This window comes from Gorilla gorilla, chromosome 1 (genome assembly GCF_029281585.2).
Source record: "Gorilla gorilla gorilla isolate KB3781 chromosome 1, NHGRI_mGorGor1-v2.1_pri, whole genome shotgun sequence".
NCBI lineage: Eukaryota > Metazoa > Chordata > Mammalia > Primates > Hominidae > Gorilla > Gorilla gorilla.
The window spans coordinates 165411836-165432003 of NC_073224.2; the positions used below are offsets into that span (position 1 = coordinate 165411836).

The following is a 20168-nucleotide window of genomic DNA, read 5'->3' on the forward strand; positions in this document are numbered from 1 at the left end:
AGTACTGAGATTGCCACCACACTGGGCCAAAAAGATACATTTTATTATTATCACCTTACAGATAATAAACTGGAGCTCAGAGTGGTTGAGTGACTTGCCCAAGGTCACACAACTACTATGACAGGTCTGAGTGACTCCAAAGCCACTGCTTATTGCTAAAGAAAGGGAGAACAAATAAATAAAATAGGGAAGGAAGGAGGAAAGGGAAAGGAAAAATAAAAAAAGAGAGAGAGACAAAGAGAGAAAGAAACAGAGAGAAATCAGACACTTCATTTTAGATGGACCGTCTAGCATTAGCCTTTTCTCCCATCACAAGCACCCATTTTTTCTCTTTCCTAGGGAAATGTCAGCTTTGGAAATAATTTAACCCAAATAATCACTCTGTTGGAATAACTCTTTCCTGGTGCTGCTATAATTTGGCTTACAATTACAGTTAATTGAACATCTTCGAAGTGAGCTCAGTGCTGCATGCACGTAGAAAGAAATTTAATGCGCTAAGCATGCAAAAACATGATCTTAGAAGTTCATTTTTTCTGAAAGAAAAAGAAAGCAATTAGTGCGACATTTTTCAGCAAGGAAGAAAAAAACCTCATAAAACCCATGGTCTTGATACAAGCTCTAAGATGATCCCTGGACCCCATTAAGGGTGCAGTAATGAAAAAGGTTTGTGAGCTACAGGTTGTAATCTGTGAAAAGGTTCTCCTTCTCAGGAATCAAGACACATTAGTCTCATTATTTGCAGATATTTGACAAGACAAGAGCCAGAGGGAAGCAGCAACATCAGGAAATGCAGTGTGAAGAGAAGAGGTGGCTAATTAGAGGAAGCAAAGAAAGAGATCTTGACGAATCTGTTCTAGAAAATCTCTTTCTAAAAGAGGGGCATTTCAGAAGCAAACAATCCTCCCTCTGGATATGACCTGGGAGGGCACCTGGCTGGGGTTACCTAAGCAGGCATGCCTCAATGCAGCCAGCCAGAGTTACCCCAGCACTGTCCACTGCCCTGACTATACACACATTTGGCATTATGTATACTGTGATTCTTTTGGTTAAAACTATCTTTTGAAAAAAACTCTCTAAGGTATTTCTTTCAACTCAACTCATAAAAGGATTAAGCCCCAAAGTATCCCAGGCTAAGTGGTGGTTCATTTCCTAGAGTAGCTAGAGCAAAGGAATAGGGGGAAAGCTATGGAGACAGGTATTCTTTAATCAGCTTCTTTTTCTCCTTCTCTGTCTTTGCCAGAAGGGTTTATGCCTGAGCAGTCACTTCAGGTTCTTCGGTCCTGCTTATTATAAAGTCCTTTGGGAATCTGATTGGTGGGATAGAGTACCTGCGACTCCAGAATAATTGGGTAGGGAAATGGAAAAAGCTGGAGGCTAAAAGAGGATAAATCTAGTTGGAAGTACCAAGTTGCTTTTAATTTCTGTCTCTGAACCTACACTGGGCTATCCACAAGCTAATCAGAGCATGCTAGGATTTGTGACTTTGCAACCATAAGTCATAAAAAGAGGCTCAAAGGGATTTTAAAGGTGGTGTTCCTGTTCTGATAGAAATTGCCCTCTAGAAACATAATTTCTAACTGGCAAGGGGGAAGTGGAGGAGAGAGGAGCTTGCCACAGATATCTAAGGAACAATCAGCACTTCTACTATCCAATTATCCAATTCCATTTATATATGAATCCACATTACTTCACGAGGAGGAGAAAGCATTTATGCCTAAATGCAGCCAGCCAGAGTCAGGCTCTAAATTCCTTGTTTGCTCTTTAGGCCTGTGGTTATCCTCTTTGAATTTAGAGAAACGGGTCCCAACTTGGGGCAATTTTGTCCCCCATGGCATATGTAGAAATGTCTGAAGACACTTTTGATTGTCATAACTTGGGAGTGTGTGCATTAGGGTTCTCTGTTAGGAAGAGAACCAATCAGATATAGATATAGATATATGAAATTACGGAGGCTGGGAAGTCCCATGATCGGCTCTCTACAAACGGGAGACCCAGCATAGCCAGTGGTAGAGTTCAAACGCCTGAGAGCTAGAGAACCAATAGTATACATTCCAACCTGAGTCTGAAATCCTGAGAACCAGGAGCACCAAGGAAAGGAGAAGATGGATGCTCCAGCTCAAGCAGTCAGGCAGAGAGCAAATCCTCCCTTCCTGCACCTTTTTGCTCTATTCAGGCCTTCAATAGATAAGATGATGCTACTCACACTGGGAAGGGCTATCTGCCTTTCTCAGTCTACTGGTTCAAATGGTAATCTCTTAAGAAAACACCCAGACACACCCAGAAAGAATGTTTAACCACATATCTGGGCATCCCATGGTCCAGTCAAGTTGACACATAAAATTAACTATCATAGGGGATGTTACTGGCATCTGGCGGGTAGAGACCAGAAAGCTGCTAAACATCCTACAATGCATAGGACAGCCCCCCACCCTCTCAACAAATGTCAACAGTGCCAAGGTTGAGGAACCTTGATTTAGAGGATATCCAAGATTCCTTTGCTAACCTTATTTATCTTGCCAAAATCAAAACACACAATTATCCTTCAATTTTTATAGTTTCCTCCCTGTTTTTTCCCATCTGTCTTTCAATGGAAAAACTATTTTGTCTCATAGAACCATTCCTGTCTTCCAACTAGGAACCAGTATGGAGGGCAGATTTCTCATTTCTCGAAGGCAGTAGGCACCTTAGGTATTCTCCCACCACATTGTGCAAAACTCTAGTATAAAAAAATGGCAGGTTTGCATGCATAGGCTGGTTTCACAACTGACCCGATAGCATCTACGACCTCTTGTTCTGACAGCAACAGGTTACCTAAGTAGATCATGGAGCACTTGGCATGACATGGAAAGGGGACTAAATTAGTGATATATTTTTGCAAGCTTCTTGACCTAAAAGTTGCTACTGTTTTTACCAATATGGCTGGAAAAAATATATACTCAGTGGAAGTCTTGTTGAAATAAAATACACTCATAAATCAATTTTCTATTTCACCAAAGAATCTTTAATCACAGAGGTGAACACTAGAAGTAACATAATGAGAAAAGAAAATGAACAATGTTCTAAGAAATAAACCCATAGCTGTCAAACACAAGTCTACATAATTCAGCCCAGGAAAACATAATTATTATCTGTCCACCACAGACTTAGGCTCCATTTCCAAGTAACGATCTAATTTTTTTTTAATTTACAAAATTAAAAACAATTCTTCATATACATTCTGTCTTGGTTCTTTTGCATATTATTCCTTAGGCACAAATCCAAAGCCTGCTAATAGTGGGGAATTAAATAGGACCAGTAAAAACAAGCCCAATTTAAGGAGACCTTTGAGAGTAAAATGTTATAGTTGGAAGCCAGCTTGCCGTGGTTGGAATCATTGCTGTCAGTTCGGGGAAAAAACTCTCCTTAGGTATACGCCGAATGCTGTCAGCTGCTGTCCTCAAAGCTGCTACTATTTCGGCAAGAATGAAAATGCATTGGGCTCATGGGATCGGATACATAGCCTGCATCAGAAAAGAAGTTCAGTTGTTACTTACTAGTGTTTCAGTACATCCCCCAATTTTTTATAACCAGCCTGAACCAGGCAGGTCTTCCAGATCATGTGAACAGAGAATCTGGACAACGGTTGCTGGTGAGTAGTTGCAAAGCACAAGCAACATTTACAATGAAAACAGAGAGCTGAGACCAGGCAAATATGAATGATGAATGTCTAATTTGGACCCAAGCTGGCCAGGTGGCATTTTGGGTTTGGAGTAAAGAGGAGTACAGCTCAGGCAGATGGCATGTCAGGGTGGCTAAAAGCACAGGCTTTCATGTCAGGCAAATCTGGGTTTAAGCACGGATTCCACTACTTGCTGACTGTGACTTTTGTCAACTTAACCTTTCTATGCCTCGGTGTGTTCATCTGTAAATGGGAGAAACAATAGCACTTATTCATAAGGTTGGCAATGCACCTAAGACAATTAGCACTGTCTGATACGAGTGAATGCTAAACAAAAGATGGCTATAAAAAGGAAGGTAAAGAAAAAGGAAAGAGTCCAGGTGCAGTGGCTCATGCCTGTAATCCCAGCACTTTGGGATGGCCCAGAGAGCGAATCATGAGGTCGGGAGATCGAGACCATCCTGGTCAATATGGTGAAACCCCATCTCTACTAAAATACAAAAAATAGCCGCGTGTGGTGGCATGTGCCTGTAGTCTCAGCTACTCAGGAGGCTGAGGCAGGAGAATCACTTGAACCCGAGAAGCAGAGGTTGCAGTGAGCCGAGATCGCACCACCGCACTCCAGCCTAGCAACAGAGCAAGACTCCATCTCAAAAAAAAAAAAAAAAAAAAAAAGAGAAAAAGAAAAGGAAAAGAAAAGAGCGTTTCTTTCTCAAACCAGATGGCTTTGTTTGTTTCTTCTCCCTGGTAGCCCAAATTTTAAAGGTACATAAAATTCTTAGGTCTAAATACCAGTGGCATTTGATGCCCTTTGAAGCAATAGCCTTGGATGTGTCCAGAGAATTAAACTAGTGGCTCAGGATCAGGCCACTGTCCAAGAGAACCACAGAGCTATGTACAAGGAAGCAGTTTTCTTTTCACTCTGAAGCAAGAAAGCCATTCATTGCTTCATGAAAGTGAGCACATTTGTCAATAGCTATTGCTGCTTTTGCTCCCCTTTGATAGCTGAGTTTTCATAACCAACCCAGTCATCTACATTTTCGTTAAGACATCTAGCAGTATGCAGTTGGATCGAAATATTTATTTTCATAAGAAAGGTCTCTTGTCAAAATATCTTAGGTAGCACATAAACTCTCTTAAGAGAAAATGCCACTGATAGTGATACTCCTGTCAACTGGTCTCTCTCACTCACCTCTTTTGGGACTGGCTCTGGTCAGATGTGAGGAAGGTTATGATGGGGGAGGATGAGATGAGGGGCAGTAGGATACATATCAGCAGATCTAAATTCTGTGTAGACTAAAACAAAATCTACCTTCTACAGCAAAATATTTTCTGTATCCAGGCTAAAAATGAGACTTCATTTCAGGCATAGGTAGATGCTTCCATAAGCTTGTAATACTTTTATGACCATAATCAGCTTTCTAACATACCACATGCAGTTTTACTGGCCTGTGATGTTCCAGTGCCTCTTGCCCCACAGGACTCCAATGGAAATTTGATTGTGGACATATGTCCCCAAAGGGTGGGTGGGTTCTACCCTCAGGAATGATCAGCAAAATCAGTAAGGCATTGAGGCTAGCATTTATTATTGATGTCATTATTGCCAGAAGGTAAGAACAGATGTGTCAGATTGTGGACCCACTCAGTTTAAGAAGAACTCAACTGAAATTTGACCATAGGCTTTAGGAAAAGACTGAACCAAGTCTGAATGTTTTGTTACTTTAAGGTAAAATGTCTCAAGTACAGAGAAAACAGCTATGTGTTTCATTTTATCTCCATTTTCGAGCTCTGCTCTTTGGCAGCAAAGCAGGGGGAGAAGAAGCTCATAAAATTGCTGTTATATTGCAATCAGTTTATGAAATAGAATAAAGGGCAATTAAAGCGTTCTTTCTTGTATGATGTGATGCTCCTAATGGGAGATATCGAATGTATCTTCTTTGTTTATAGGTACTCTCACTCCATCCAAACACCCTCCATGTTTTCTTTCATCCCTGAGACAGGTATGCATAGGAAAACCCAAATTTTGCATTATTACATCACATTTGTCTTACTTCTCCATCTTGGGGGAATTCTTCTTTAAGAAACAAATTAAGTTAAAGAAATGCTTCATCTTGAAACCTTACCACAAAAGGGAAGACTTCTGGTCAAAGCAAATGTTTCAAAGGATGCCCTATGTTTTGTGGTTATGAAGTTACATCTGTAAAGGTTTGAAGAAAAGATATTATATCTATTTAAAAAATGTGAGGATGTGACACTTGGAGTGCATTTTCCCCTCAAAAGGATCTGTCACTGCCCAATTATGTTGTAAAACTGATGACAAAAAGCACTCATCTGCATTCTAGACTCGTATTGGGAGTCAGAAGCACAAAATTTCCCTTTTTTAAATGTGCCCAAATAGTTTGTCTGCATCTATTCAGAACATATACTTTTCTTTGTTTCTTAAAAGGTTTCTAATGCCTTAGGTAATGAGTCTCTGCAGATGAGGCGAATTGGTGAGGATCCCAAAGCCGAGGGTCTCCCAGGTCTATTGCCCCCTACCCAGGCTCACATCATCTAATTTATTCTTTCCCAACCCAGCTCTTATAATAAATCTGATCTCTTTAACTGACAGATATTTTTTCAGTCCTTCAAATAGTCAAAGGAAGTTGCAATGGATAAATGGGCCCATTGTGCTAAAATTCCAATTAAACATAGTGCCTCTCAGGCTTAAAGGTTGGTAAAAGGACATCCCAGCCCTAACACATTGATATGGCAGCTGATGATAAAGGCAATTGTCCATCCTCTGGCTTCCAGAGGCCTGAAGAAAACTTTGTTAATTATTTCAAAGAGCTTTATTAATTCTTTCTGAAGAAGTCCTGTGTAAAATGGTTCCCATCAAACTGTCCCCTCACCGCCTCTCCAGCTGTTTGAAGGAATGGCTGGATTTGCATTTTACCCTTGAGTGCTTGGCTAAAGGGGAACAGCTCTCCCAACATATTATGTAATTGTGAAAATTCATCTCTTGTTTTTCCTCTCCCTACCCACACACACTTAATGTGGGGCTTAGAAGCAATGGACTTAATAAAACATTGACAAAGTATTTGGAATATCATGAGAAGAAGGAGTTTTTTTTTTTAAAAAAAGAGTTGTACTTTTTTCTATGTACATAAACACATACAGGCACTCACACATAATCACACATATACTTACACACTCATGCACACTCACACATGCTCACACAGACATTACTAACCTTAAAGATAAATGAGTTATAAAAGACATATAAAATCAAATTTTATACTTTTATATTTTTAAAGCATCTGTCATTTTGGATATTACAATATGCAATGTTTTCTCCCTTTTTGTCAAATAGACATCACCTTCCTAGGGGCAGTTTTCTTAACAAACCTAAAGAATCTGCCTACTTACCATATTTGTCAATGGGTGTGTATTGAAGACTTCTTTTCATCTCCTCCAAAGACAGACCTTGAGAGGAATATTGCCCAGCACTGGAAAAGTAATAAAACACAGTTTCACAGTGTGGTGATCTGATAATAACATTTTTATAAACACAGAATTTTTCCACTCAACATAGATCCCAGAGAAATGGCAAAGTGATACAAAGCAGCTTTTATCTTAAAAGTAACTAGTTGGGGAAGAGTTCAGAATTATTTGGTTTAAGTCATATCCAAGTGTGAGTCCTGGCTCTTAAGCATAGGTTACAATTTCTAGCAGTATAACCTTGGGTATGCCATCCTTTCTGAGCCTCAGTTTATTTATCTGTAAAATAGGAAAAGAACATAAATAATTTCCAGTTTGTGCTTGTAATCCTTACTAAAAAGAACTAAAACAAGAATATTATTATCTTAGTAATAATATAAATAAAACACATCCCAAGAAGTATTATTATTATATTATTTTTATGATAATGATAAGATATAGTGATAATATTCATTGCATGATTCTTTTCTGTTTTTATATATATCACTTTACATATAATATAATATCATTTCCTTATTTTATAGATAACAAAACTGACACTGGAACAATTAAGTAACTTGTCATGCAGGTTTGCTAACAGCTCATCCAGGATTCAAATCCTCATCTTTTAGATTCCAAAGCTGATGTGTTTATCTACTATCAAATATGAATTTCCTAATGATTCCTACTCTTTATTGATCCTTCTCCTTTCTCAAACTCCTCCTTCTATTTTGCCAATTTGGTAAATGGGGTCACTTCCTTCCCAGTTCATCTGACTCAAAACCTGAATGTATCAAAATCCTCATCCTAACATGTAACTACATCTGTCAGTTAATTGTGTATCTGTAATCTCTCTAGCATCCATTCATCATTTGTCATTCTCAAAGCAACTACCCTAGTTCCCCCCAGAACTTCACCATGACTGTAGAAGAACTCTTAATTCTCCCAGCCCCCAAGCCAGTTCTTTCCATTTCAGTTACCAGTATCACATCGTTCAGTTACCTTGAGCCAAAATTCTTGGAGTCATCCTTGGTAATAGCTTCTTTCTCTCACATTTCTCACTCTTCAAGTCCTTTTAGCTCTGCCTCCAAAATATAATCCTAATCTATCCATCTCTCTCCAGCCTCAAGGCCTAGACTAATCTTTTCCTCTTTGGGCTTTTGCAGTTTGCCACCTAATTGATCTTCCTGCTTTCACTTCTGTCTCTATATAGTCCATTCTTTGTATATTATCTAGGGTGATCTTTTCAAAATATAAACAGATTACATCATTCACCTACTTAAAACTTTTCAATTGCTTCCCAGTTCATTTGGAATAAAATACAAATGCTCTACCTATAAGGTTCTGGTCCTTCCTACTTCTCAAACTTCAACCCATACCCTTCTCCCCATCTTTTGCTAAATGCTTCTTTTTTTTGGCATTCTTTCTCTCTCTTGAACCCTCCAAGCTCTTTCCCAATTCAGAGCTTCTGCATTTGTTAACGCTGCTTGCAATGCTCTTCTTAATAAATGCAAATCCCCTTTTGCTGAACACTTGCCCTGCCTTCATCATCAGAACAGTGCCTGGTACATAAGAGAAGCTTAACAAAGAGTTTTTGGAGCATTTAATAGAATTAATAGATCCTTAAATGACATTCTACCCCCCCAGTCATTCAATACTCCCCCCAAAGGGTCTTATTATAATAAAAGCCTTACCACAGCATTCCCCTGCAATTCCCCAAGCCGATATACCCAGTCCTCTATAGCCCTACTTGGGTCTCTGTGTCTTGTATTCTACAATTCCTCAACTTTTTTTTTTACCCAAGTTCAAGCCAAACTAATAAACTGAATTTTGCAAACATTCCTCAATTTTCTTTTCTCTATGACTATGGCTGAGCTGCTCTCAACTGCTTGAATATGCCTATTTATTCCTGGCAGGAAGCAGTGTAGTGCTATGGTTAAGAATGAGCATTCTAGCGCCAGACTCCTTGAATATGAATCCTGACACCATCACTTACTATCTTGGCAAGTTATTTAACTATTCCATACCTCAGTGATACAACTATAAAATGGGAATTATAACAAGACTTAGCTTATAAAGTTAAACATGAGAATTAAAAGAGTTAATAAATTTAAAGCACTTTGAACATTGCTGAAATTTAGTAAGCACTCAATAAAGGTCCAACTCAAAGTTGGCATCTTCCTTGAAGCCCTCTTGAAAACTCCCAGTCAGAACTAACCTCTTCCTCTTCCATACCCCTCTAGAACTTGATAATTCTACCACAGTACCCATCAGAGTCTGCCTTAGTGTAGAATTATCTGTATTTGTATGCTAGTGAACCTCATTACACAGATAGCTCCTGGAGGTCAGAGATTATGTCTGACATCTTTAGATTCCCCACAGGGGTTAGCCAGTACTCTGCAAATACTTAAAATAAAAGTATGTATGTTAAATTAAATAAAATTAAATTATTACAAAATGTTCATTTGGAGACATCAGATTTTCCTGAAAGCTAACATCAGTTCACACTGATTAATTCTTTCTACCTGCCTTAAAAATGACTGCATCTTTGGCCTCACTTCCTTAAGCTATAGAGTAGAGATGTTTTTTAGAAGAAAGCAATACTTAAAAAGAAGACAAAGTATTGGCTTAAATGGGACATAATGTGTTCTCAATCAACATTAAATATGGCAATAGAATGTCACTCAAGACATTTTTCAAAATACAATTTCCCTTATTAATATACCTAACTTCTTTAGAACTCTATCTCCTTTTAAGAAATGTGCTATACACAGTAGTCTTGGCAACACAAGATAATAGGAAATAAATATTTTATCACAAAAATGGCTATCTGGTTTCTTCTGAATAAAAGCTCATATCCAAGCTGCTCTGTTTGTTCAGTTGCTAAATGCAATCCATGTCAAGGGACTTAACCTTTTTGCCCAAGAGATACCACATAGGCTGGCTCCAGATGCTGTTCTAGGATGACAGACAGATGGAAGCTACCCATGCCAGGTCAAACAAAACAGAAGAAACCAGACCCTGATCAATGGAACTAGCTGTTTCCACCCATGTGTATCCAGACTTCAGCAAGCATTTCACAGATGCCCGGATTTAGAAGATACATCAGGACCTCTATTTGCTGAAATTGTGGTCATTGAAAATAAGGAACTTACAGTGATGCAGCTGCCTCAGGAATTCAACAAAAGTAAATGCAAGCTAATGGCAGGTAAGGAAAGCACTCAATTTTGCAAGTATTTCAACATTGCTGGTCAGCTAGGTAGTCTTCTTTATGCTAAAAAGATGATGATATATATCATAGATAGCCATATATATGAATTATTAGTTCCTATATGGGTAATTTTGTGGATGTAAAATGAAATTTTATTTTATGAAAAGAGAATAACATAGTCTTTAGGTCAGTTTTTGCATACTACCATGTTATATTAGTATATATTATTTTAGTGTTAATTCAAGTTAGCTCCATGATGTATACATAAATATAAAAATTATCATCAGTCACCGTTTTTATAAAGGTGCATTAGGATATGAATAATTTATTAAAATTAAGAATAGAAACAAATTTTTTAAAAATATTTTTACTAATTAATTCATGCTTTAGGGGTATAGATGTCCTAGTGAACATCTGCCAATTAGACCAGTTCACACTCAAATCCACAATATGTAAACTGTATTTTGGAGTGTGCATGCCATTTAGGCCATGGCTTGTCAGAACAAACTAGCCTGTTTGCAAATGGTCACATTGTCTGTGAATGAATTAACGCACCCTGGGTAAAGACAGGAACCAAGGCATTTAAAACTAATGACAGAAGGGCTAAGAAGAATGGGAAAAGTGCTAGAAGATAATACATGCAAATATAGACTCAACTCCCCAAAGCAGGAGTAAGACAGCCTACAAACTAGGCTAGTGAGTTAATGTACATTATAGGCAAAGCTTCAGAAAGGAATGATTTAAACAGAAGTTTTCTGCACTCTTAGAAAAATACTGATTACTAGGAGCTACCATGGATACATTAAGAAAAGAAAATCATTCTAGATTTACTTTATTAATTTTTTGGTGAAGATAAATAATAAGGGGAAATCAATAGGCTAGAACATACAGCAGGATTCTAGCAGAGTGTTGGACAGAATTACTCCTGACTGCTTTGTAAGTAAGAAGGGGAGATCTGTTCCAGATGACGAGTGATTAAATTCAATTGTGACTGACTGAATATCCACAACTGACACAGTCTTCAAATGGTGAAGGTATTTCATGTAGATGACATTCCCACAGAGTTAACTTGAACCTTAGACATCAACAATAATTAAAACAAAACACTGCATTTCCTAAGATTAGAACTGTCCAAAAATAGATTGAATTGTTCTAGTAGGGGATACTGTTCCATCCCTGGAAGTCTGTAAGCTAAGGACTGAAGCACCTCTTGGCTCCAGGTACTGTAGAGGGATCCAGGAACCTACTTGGAGGTCACAAGATGTGACAAGTGACGTCCCAGATTCCTCCATTTCTTACATTCTGTGATTCTTTTTTTGTTTGTTTGATTTGAGACACGGTCCCTCTCAGTCACCCAGGCTGGACTGCAGTGGTGCAATCTCGGCTCACTGCAATCTTCACCTCCCACACTCAAACAATTCTTGTGTGTCAGCATAAGAGTAGCTGGGATTACAGGCATGTGCCACCGTGCCTGGCTAATTTTTTGTATTTTTAGTACAGATGGGGCTTCATCATGTTGGTCAGGCTGGTGTCGAACTCCTGTTGATCCACCCACCTTGACCTCCCAAAGTGCTTGGATTACAGGTGTGAGCCACAGAATTCTGTGATTCTTTATAAGGCATTCATGAATCATGCAGACTTTGAGAAGCTAGCTTTGGCATGTTGGAAAGGCAGAGTGAAATTACACAGTCCCCATTTAGGCAGGAGATTTTTAGCTTCCTTATCTGACGTGTCCAACATTTGGCCAGGGCTGAATGCCTGATTTTTACATACATGCCACAGCATATCTGGCTATACGTTACCACTGCTACTCAGCGTGCTGTTAGTAGCTTTTCTCTAAATACATTTCATTTGAAATGGTAACTGAAACGTGCTATATGCCTGAAGGAACCATTGCATTTAGTGCTCCATTTCAAAGGAGGAACTACATTTCCATTTAAGATGAAGCAGAGGAAACTGTAGAGAAACCACTTTCACATAAACCCATCGTTAGGGATTTGAATGACAGGTTGTATAAGGCTGGCACTAGGAAATCCAGAGCTGCTTAACAAGAATTCTTATATAAAAGAAATTTGTAGAATATTCATGTTGCAATGCTTACAGGATAGAGGAGATACTCCTAAAACTCTATATAATTTAATCCAAAGAGATATATTGTTAAGCAAGTCCCAAGAAGAAATACGAAAAATAATGTCTGAAGAGACTGGGGAATTCTGGTGCCATCTCTCTAGTGTGGTGGGACCAGGCAGTGTCACAATGAATCCAAATGGCCCCATTTAGAGCCTTAAAAACAGAGTGTTGTGGCTTCCAAACTACAGCCTGCCAAATGTTTTTGGTATTGGAGCAATGAATCATGGTTTTGGCTGTGGGATTTCATGAATTCTCAGAATATTTGCAAGTGCCACAATTGCTTCTGACTGAATTGCATTCCAAAGAAGACTTCAGATGGGTATGCGGTCCAAAAGGAATCATTTTTTTAAAATCACATTCTTCTGAGCGTGGCTTTTGCAAACTTGGGAACTTTGATTTGGTGAATTATAACAGACGTATACTATTTTACATGGCTTGAAAGTTAAGAGGGAAATTAAAACAATTACAGAGAATTGTTTTAAATAAAGAGACCCAGAACATTACGTTCTACTATGATATAATAATAATAATTGCTTATACTTGCAGAATGCTTTATAGCTTGCATATACTTTTCTATCGATTAGCTTGTAACATTTTTATAAAACCCCTGTGGGGTGTCTGGGAAGGAATTAATTTCACCTGCGTTTTGGGGATGCAAAGTCAGGCTCAGAAAGTTCGAATGACTTGCAGAAACTCACAGAGCTAGCCAGAGGCAGAAACTGAACTTGAACAAAAGTTTTTCGGACTTTCATTCCATACTCTTTCTACTAAAACACACTCCATTTAATAATAGCACGTCTTCTCATTGTTCAATTCCCACCTATGAGTGAGAACATGCGGTGTTTGGTTTTTTGTCCTTGTGATAGTTTACTGAGAATGATGATTTCCAATTTCATCCATGTCCCTACAAAGGACATGAACTCATCATTTTTTATGGCTGCATAGTATTCCACGGTGTATATGTGCCACATTTTCTTAATCCAGTCTATCATTGTTGGACATTTGGGTTGGTTCCAAGTCTTTGCTATTGTGAATAGTGCCACAATAAACATACGTGTGCATGTGTCTTTATAGCAGCATGATTTATAGTCCTTTGGGTATATACCCAGTAATGGGATGGCTGGGTCAAATGGTATTTCTAGTTCTAGATCCCTGAGGAATCGCCACACTGACTTCCACAATGGTTGAACTAGTTTACAGTCCCACCAACAGTGTAAAAGTGTTCCTATTTCTCCACATCCTCTCCAGCACCTGTTGTTTCCTGACATTTTAATGATCGCCATTCTAACTGGTGTGAGATGGTATCTCATTGTGGTTTTGATTTGCATTTCTCTGATGGCCGGTGATGGTGAGCATTTTTTCATGTGTTTTTTGGCTGCATAAATGTCTTCTTTTGAGAAGTGTCTGTTCATGTCCTTTGCCCACTTTTTGATGGGGTTGTTTGTTTTTTTCTTGTAAATTTGTTTGAGTTCATTGTAGATTCTGGATATTAGCCCTTTGTCAGATGAGTAGGTTGCGAAAATTTTCTCCCATTTTGTAGGTTGCCTGTTCACTCTGACGGTAGTTTCTTTTGCTGTGCAGAAGCTCTTTAGTTTAATTAGATCCCATTTGTCAATTTTGGCTTTTGTTGCCATTGCTTTTGGTGTTTTAGACATGAAGTCCTTGCCCATGCCTATGTCCTGAATGGTAGTGCCTAGGTTTTCTTCTAGGGCTTTTATGGTTTTAGGCCTAGCGTTTAAGTCTTTAATCCATCTTGAATTAATTTTTGTATAAGGTGTAAGGAAGGGATCCAGTTTCAGCTTTCTATATATGGCTAGCCAGTTTTCCCAGCACCATTTATTAAATAGGGAATCCTTTCCCCATTGCTTGTTTTTCTCAGGTTTGTCAAAGATCAGATAGTTGTAGATATGCAGCGTTATTTCTGAGGGCTCTGTTCTGTTCCATTGATCTATATCTCTGTTTTGGTACCAGTACCATGCTGTTTTGGACACATGGACACAGGAAGGGGAACATCACACTCTGGGGACTGCTGCGGGGTGGGGGGAGGGGGGAGGGATAGCATTAGGAGATATACTTAATGCTAAATGACGAGTTAATGGGTGCAGCACACCAGCATGGCACATGTATACATATGTAACTAACCTGCACATTGTCCACCTGTACCCTGAAACTTAAAGTATAATAATAATAAAATAAAAAGAAAAAAAGAAAAAAATAATAATAGCACATGTCAAACTATTGTTCAGTTACCATTTCAGGAGCTCATTGAATTACAGAGCTGATAATAAGTTAAAAGGTTTTGGATTATTTGCACATAAAGATGAACACTAAATTCTTCTTAGAGAAACATCCCTTATAATCAGAGCAAAATCAGAATCAGCTTTCTCACGTTTGCTTCATCTTTAAAAAAATGATACTTTCCTTTATCCAACAATTGCTTGCTGTTACCTTGCTATGATGCTAAAACATGAGATCCACATGCACTAAACTTTCTAAATGAGAAATTTATTATCCCTCTCAACCCTCTGATCTTGTGTAAAATTTTCTAAGCTGCATGCATGGATTCATCTTCCTAAACACAGCCTGGGCTATGTTGAGCAGAAAACCATTAGGTTATTAGTGTGATTAAAGACTTCAGGCAACATTTTCTTCCATTCAAATTCGTCCAATTAGTTTTTATGCAGCTAACAATGCCCTCAGGCTACCTGTACTCTGGATGATTTAGCCATTTGGATTTTTAATAAGGCAACACCATTTAAGGCCTCACAAGTTTGCAAACGTGTTTTGTGGTTTATTGCCGTCTGTCATAACAATGTTACCTATGTGATAATATTAGCACAAGGATCAATGCCATATGCACACTTACCCCCTTCTTCAAGAGGAATATCTCCAAGTTAGAAGTTATCTCTTATACTCAAAAGGAAACACATACAATAATACTTAAACAGAATTTCAGTTTTTTGCCCCAATCTAAGGAACTAATACAAAGAAAAGGTGGAGAAACAGCTTGCTGAAATGCCTAATAAAGGTGTTTACACTAGGATAATAAACGCCTTGCCATAGAAAAGGCTACTAGAGTCATCTGGCTCATCCTTTAGGCATTTAGCTGAAAACAGATCTACTTAAAACAGATCTGTCAGACGGGATAAATGCCTTTCTATGCTTTTCAGTGTCTTTCCATGCAGCCCACCTTTCCTCTTAGCCCACCTTTCCTCTGGCCTAAAGAGTAAGATGATATTTCTATTAGAGACAGGAATTTACTTGGCGTAACTTTGAAATAGTCCAGTCAGACTCTTATGAATGGCCATTTGCTAATTTATCAGTTAAGTTCAATATGTTTATTTATTCATGGTTTCATCCTGGCTGTTGTCAAAGCATTATTTTGTTTTTGTCAATATTTCCTACTTGACAATGTCCTAAATTGAAACAAATTTATTGCTCCCATTACAGAGAATGGGCAAGTGCCAAAGCATTTAATGGGGCCAGAGGTTAGTGCAAAATATCTCTTTCAGGAATATCAAACCCATCAGTTTTCTTTCAATGGCAAATGTCCCCAGGCTATAAAAGAACTGAAAGACTTGGCAACCAGGTCATGGTTCTGCTTGAGCCATTAGGCAACTATCCAAGGTCTCAGCTCCCCCCATTTTTAAAGGAAAAAGCAATTAGGCAAAGAATTATGAATAAGGAAAAATGCAGTGAGAACTTAAAGTGTGTATTAATTCCTTGATGGCTCATAAATTATTAATAGGCTCAACAGTAACCTAACAACACTACCACCTCTCAATTTACCTACTAATTTAAGCAGGTATAAATGAGTCAGCTCAACAAACCATTAAGAGGCAGACTTTGCATGCCTTGACTGCTAAAACTGAGGAACATACTCTATAGCAAAATCTTTCATATCCCTCACCTTCTATACTATCATCCAGGAAAAAAAAAAAAAAACTTTTTGAGTTCTTGGTAGCATGACAGTCATAAGGCCCACTCCTCACTTCCTCATTTTCCCACCTACCATCTTACCAAGAAGGAAACTGAGGCCTTGAGAATTGAAATAACCTATCCCAGTTCATATAGCAAGGTTGTAGTGAAATCAAGACTATAACCTAGAATTCTGATCTTCTAGTTCTATTTGATGATTTTTATTTTTATTTTTAAGGACAGTAGGAAAACAAAATTGTTTCATACCTGCTAAGCGCCAGGGACTCTACTCGATACTTCACAAAACTTACAAAATTTGCCCCACCTAACAACCCATTATATATATGAGGAAACCAAGGCTCAGAGAGACTATGTCTTATCCAAGATAACCCAGTTGTAATTCAAACCTAAGCCAGGCAGTTATTAAGTCTTTCTCAACTTAAACCTGTTGGCTCTAGAAGTGATTCTCAAAGTTATGGCTATATCTCTATCTCTCTCCCTTTTTCCATGGCTTTTTATCAAGCACAATGCCAGAAGCTGTGCTATATATTAGGAATACAGACATGAGTGTGATGGATATAGACCCTACACTCTGGGGTAAATAGAAACATAGACACCTAACGGCTGGGCACAGTGGCTCATGCTTGTAATCCCAGCACTTTGGGAGGCCAAGGCAGTAGTATCTCTTGAGGCCAGGAGGTAGAGGTTGCAGTGAGCTGTGATCCTACCACTGTTCTCCAGCCTGGGTGACAGATTAAGACCCTGCCTCAAAACAAAGAAAAAAACCCATAGGCATGTACAGGTAAACTTCAACACAGGAGAAAGGACATGCTAAAACCCATAGGCATGTACAGGTAAACTTCAACACAGGAGAAAGGACATGCTAAAACCCATAGGCATGTACAGGTAAACTTCAACACAGGAGAAAGGACATGCTCTAAGGACACTCTCCCTATGCAGAGAAAATGAAGAACAAGCCCTGGTTCACAAGGGGTGGGGTCATCCAGGGATAGAGCAAAGCAGGGGCATGTGCAAAGACTTTGGAATCAAATGGCTGAAGTGAATAAATGAACTTTCTTAAAAAAACTTTTCATTTAAAAACTATCTTAAACATAAAGAAAAGTTGCCACATTTATACAGTGTTTATTCTTATGAACCATTTGAGATAAGTTGACAATCTAAGGCCCATCATCTCCCAAATACTTTAGTGTATTTCCAAAATAAAGACATTCTCCTACATAACCACAATACAATCATTTGATTCTTCCATCTACTCTCAGACGCCATTCAAGTTTTGCCAATTATCTCAATAACGCTTTTTATAGCAAAAGAATCTAATTCAGAATCACATGCAGCACTGAATTGTCATGTTTATTTTCTTTCCGTCTGAAATGGTCTCTCAGTCTCTACTTGAATTTCATAACCATGACATTTTTGAGGATGACAAGCCAGTAATTTTGCAAAATGTCCTTCAATTTGGTTTTATCAGAGGTTTCCTAATGATTAGATTCAAATTATGCATCTTTGGAGGGCAGTATCACAGAAGGGATGTTGTTTCTTTCATTGTGTCCCATCACATTTTGATTTGTCCCATTATTGTGTTGTTAATTTTGATTACTTGATTGAGTGATGTCTGATAGGCTTCCACACTATAAAATTACTCTTTTTCTCTTTGTAATTAATAAGTATTTTGTGAGGAGGTACTTTGAGACTATATAAATATTCTGCATCTCAGCCAAATTTTATTTACTTCTATCATTTATTGATATCTATGTGAACTTACAGTTACAATTTTATTGATGTCACTGTCATCATTTATTTTATACTCAAATTAACTCATAGTTGACCACCTGGGGTGCCTTCTATGTATTCCTTTGATATGTCACCATCTTTCTTTGTATCTCTCTCCTTTCTGGTGCAAGATGTTTCAGGCTTATTTTCTTGTTTTGTACCTTCCTTGTGTCAGCCTTAAAGTCTGTCATTTCTTCAAGTGCCTTGTTTCCTTTCGGTAAATAATAGTATTTGGAAATGAGGATCAAGGTGCCAGGTGTGTTCCTGCAGTTGAAGTGCCGCTCCTCCCAGGCGCTTTCATTTAGCAGAAACAGCTGGAGCATATGCATGAGCATACATAGGTGTGTAAACACATTAAGACTTCGCTCTGTCAAAGCATAAGTTTCCAGCAACATCTCCAGTTCCAAACCAACCAACAGAGTTGACTCTAGTTTTCATTCTCTCCATATTCACAACACCATTCTCTGACAGTGAGAAACCTAGCTCCCATTATCCTAAATATATTTACTTATTTGATCATTGTCCCTGAATGTACAAATCTCCCATTGCTGTTGTACCCTTTCCCCACTCTAACACACACACAGATATTCTCCTTTACCCACGGGGGCTCCAATATCCCACACCCATGCAGAAGGCTTCCTCACTCTCATGTGTTCTGACACCTACCCGCCTATTCCCCACCTGCCTGCCCCAAGTGGGTCTGCTCCTCACTTACCTGGGGATCCAGCACTCAGCACTGTACTATGTCCCTATGCCATGCCCTCCTCACCCTGCTCAGGCTCCAGCCCCTTGCACTGGGCTGCCTGCCCACACGTACACCTTCTTCACCACCCTTATGCTCCAACTTCCTTCAACCAGGCACTTTCCTGTGCCCATGTCCTTCTTAGCCTGCATGGAACCACAGTGGCACTACTCTGTAGGATGTCCTGCTTACCGTTTTTGGGCTCTGGCCTTACTTGAGCCACTGTTCTCTCCACCCTTCTCATACATACCGTTCTTCCTGGGCTTCGATTCTGATCTCCTCTGCCAGGGTGCTCTCCCACGTGACTACCTTATTTACCATACTTAAGCACTACCACCTTGGCTGGGCAGCCCCAACCTCCTGTGGAAACCCTTTACTTCTCCCACTTTTGTTCTGACACCCTATGCCAGGCAGTGCCACCCACCACTCCAATCCACCACATAGACATTCTCCAAACCTTACTTGGACTCTGACATTCTGCTCCATATCCACTGGGGAAGTCCACCTTACTCAGCCCTGTCTAATGGTTTTGGACTAAATCATTCATGAAGGGAAGGGAAGAGATAAAACAGTAACAACGGTGAAATTTTTAAAATGCTAATCAGATTATGTCACCTCCCTGATTCCAATCCCTCAGTGGCTGCCCAACACATGTAGATCAACACCCTAACACCCTGTCCTGGCTGATAAAGCCCTCATGACCTGGCCTCTACCTCTTTCTGGAACTTCATCTTGTCCCTATCTGCCCTGTCTCCCCTCCCTATCCACCATAATGGCTTTCTGGTTCTCCTTTTTTGCTCATGCCTTATAAATCCCACATTTGCTTTTTAGCTCTGCTGAATGCATTTCTCAGAGTCTTCTTATGGCAGACTTGTTTTTGTCATTTACCACTCCACCTAATCTTGTGTTTCCTATTTTCTACTATGCCTTGTTTCTCAGTAAATATGGATTAAAGAAATGATTGATTGAATGAATGAATGACACTTCCTCCTCTGCAATTTTATTCATGTTTATCTTTGTCTGTTTACTCTGATTCTTTTTAACAAAGTTTGTGGTCATTGGTGAACCTCCTTTCATTTCTTTAGCCACTGCTCAAGGATGAGCCTTATGAGTCTCTGTGTGCCTGGCACTTCACACAGCACTTGGCACGGGCTAGTAAAACTGTTTACAGTGACCTGAAGGTAGCCTTCATATTTTTCCACGAGGAGATGGATTTCCAATGTATACAGTTTTGGGGCTACATGACTTGAACAAATATA

At 38.9% G+C, this 20168-nt stretch overlaps 1 protein-coding gene across 2 annotated transcripts in view; it reads right to left on the bottom strand.

The window, feature by feature from the left end:
- Positions 1-2977: 2977 nt before the first annotated feature.
- TNNI3K (TNNI3 interacting kinase) overlaps positions 2978-20168 on the bottom strand; it is a 304957-nt gene continuing 287766 nt past the window's right edge. The window contains exons 24-25 of one of the 2 annotated variants that reach the window (XM_004025984.5): positions 7067-7146; positions 2978-3500 (exon numbers count right to left, since the gene is read on the bottom strand). In XM_004025984.5, coding sequence (XP_004026033.5) covers positions 3424-3500; positions 7067-7146 — 157 coding nt within the window. In that variant the 3' untranslated portion in view covers positions 2978-3423. Of the gene's footprint in view, positions 3501-7065; positions 7147-20168 lie in introns of those variants that run through there. The other variant, XM_055366048.2, reaches the window with a different exon arrangement.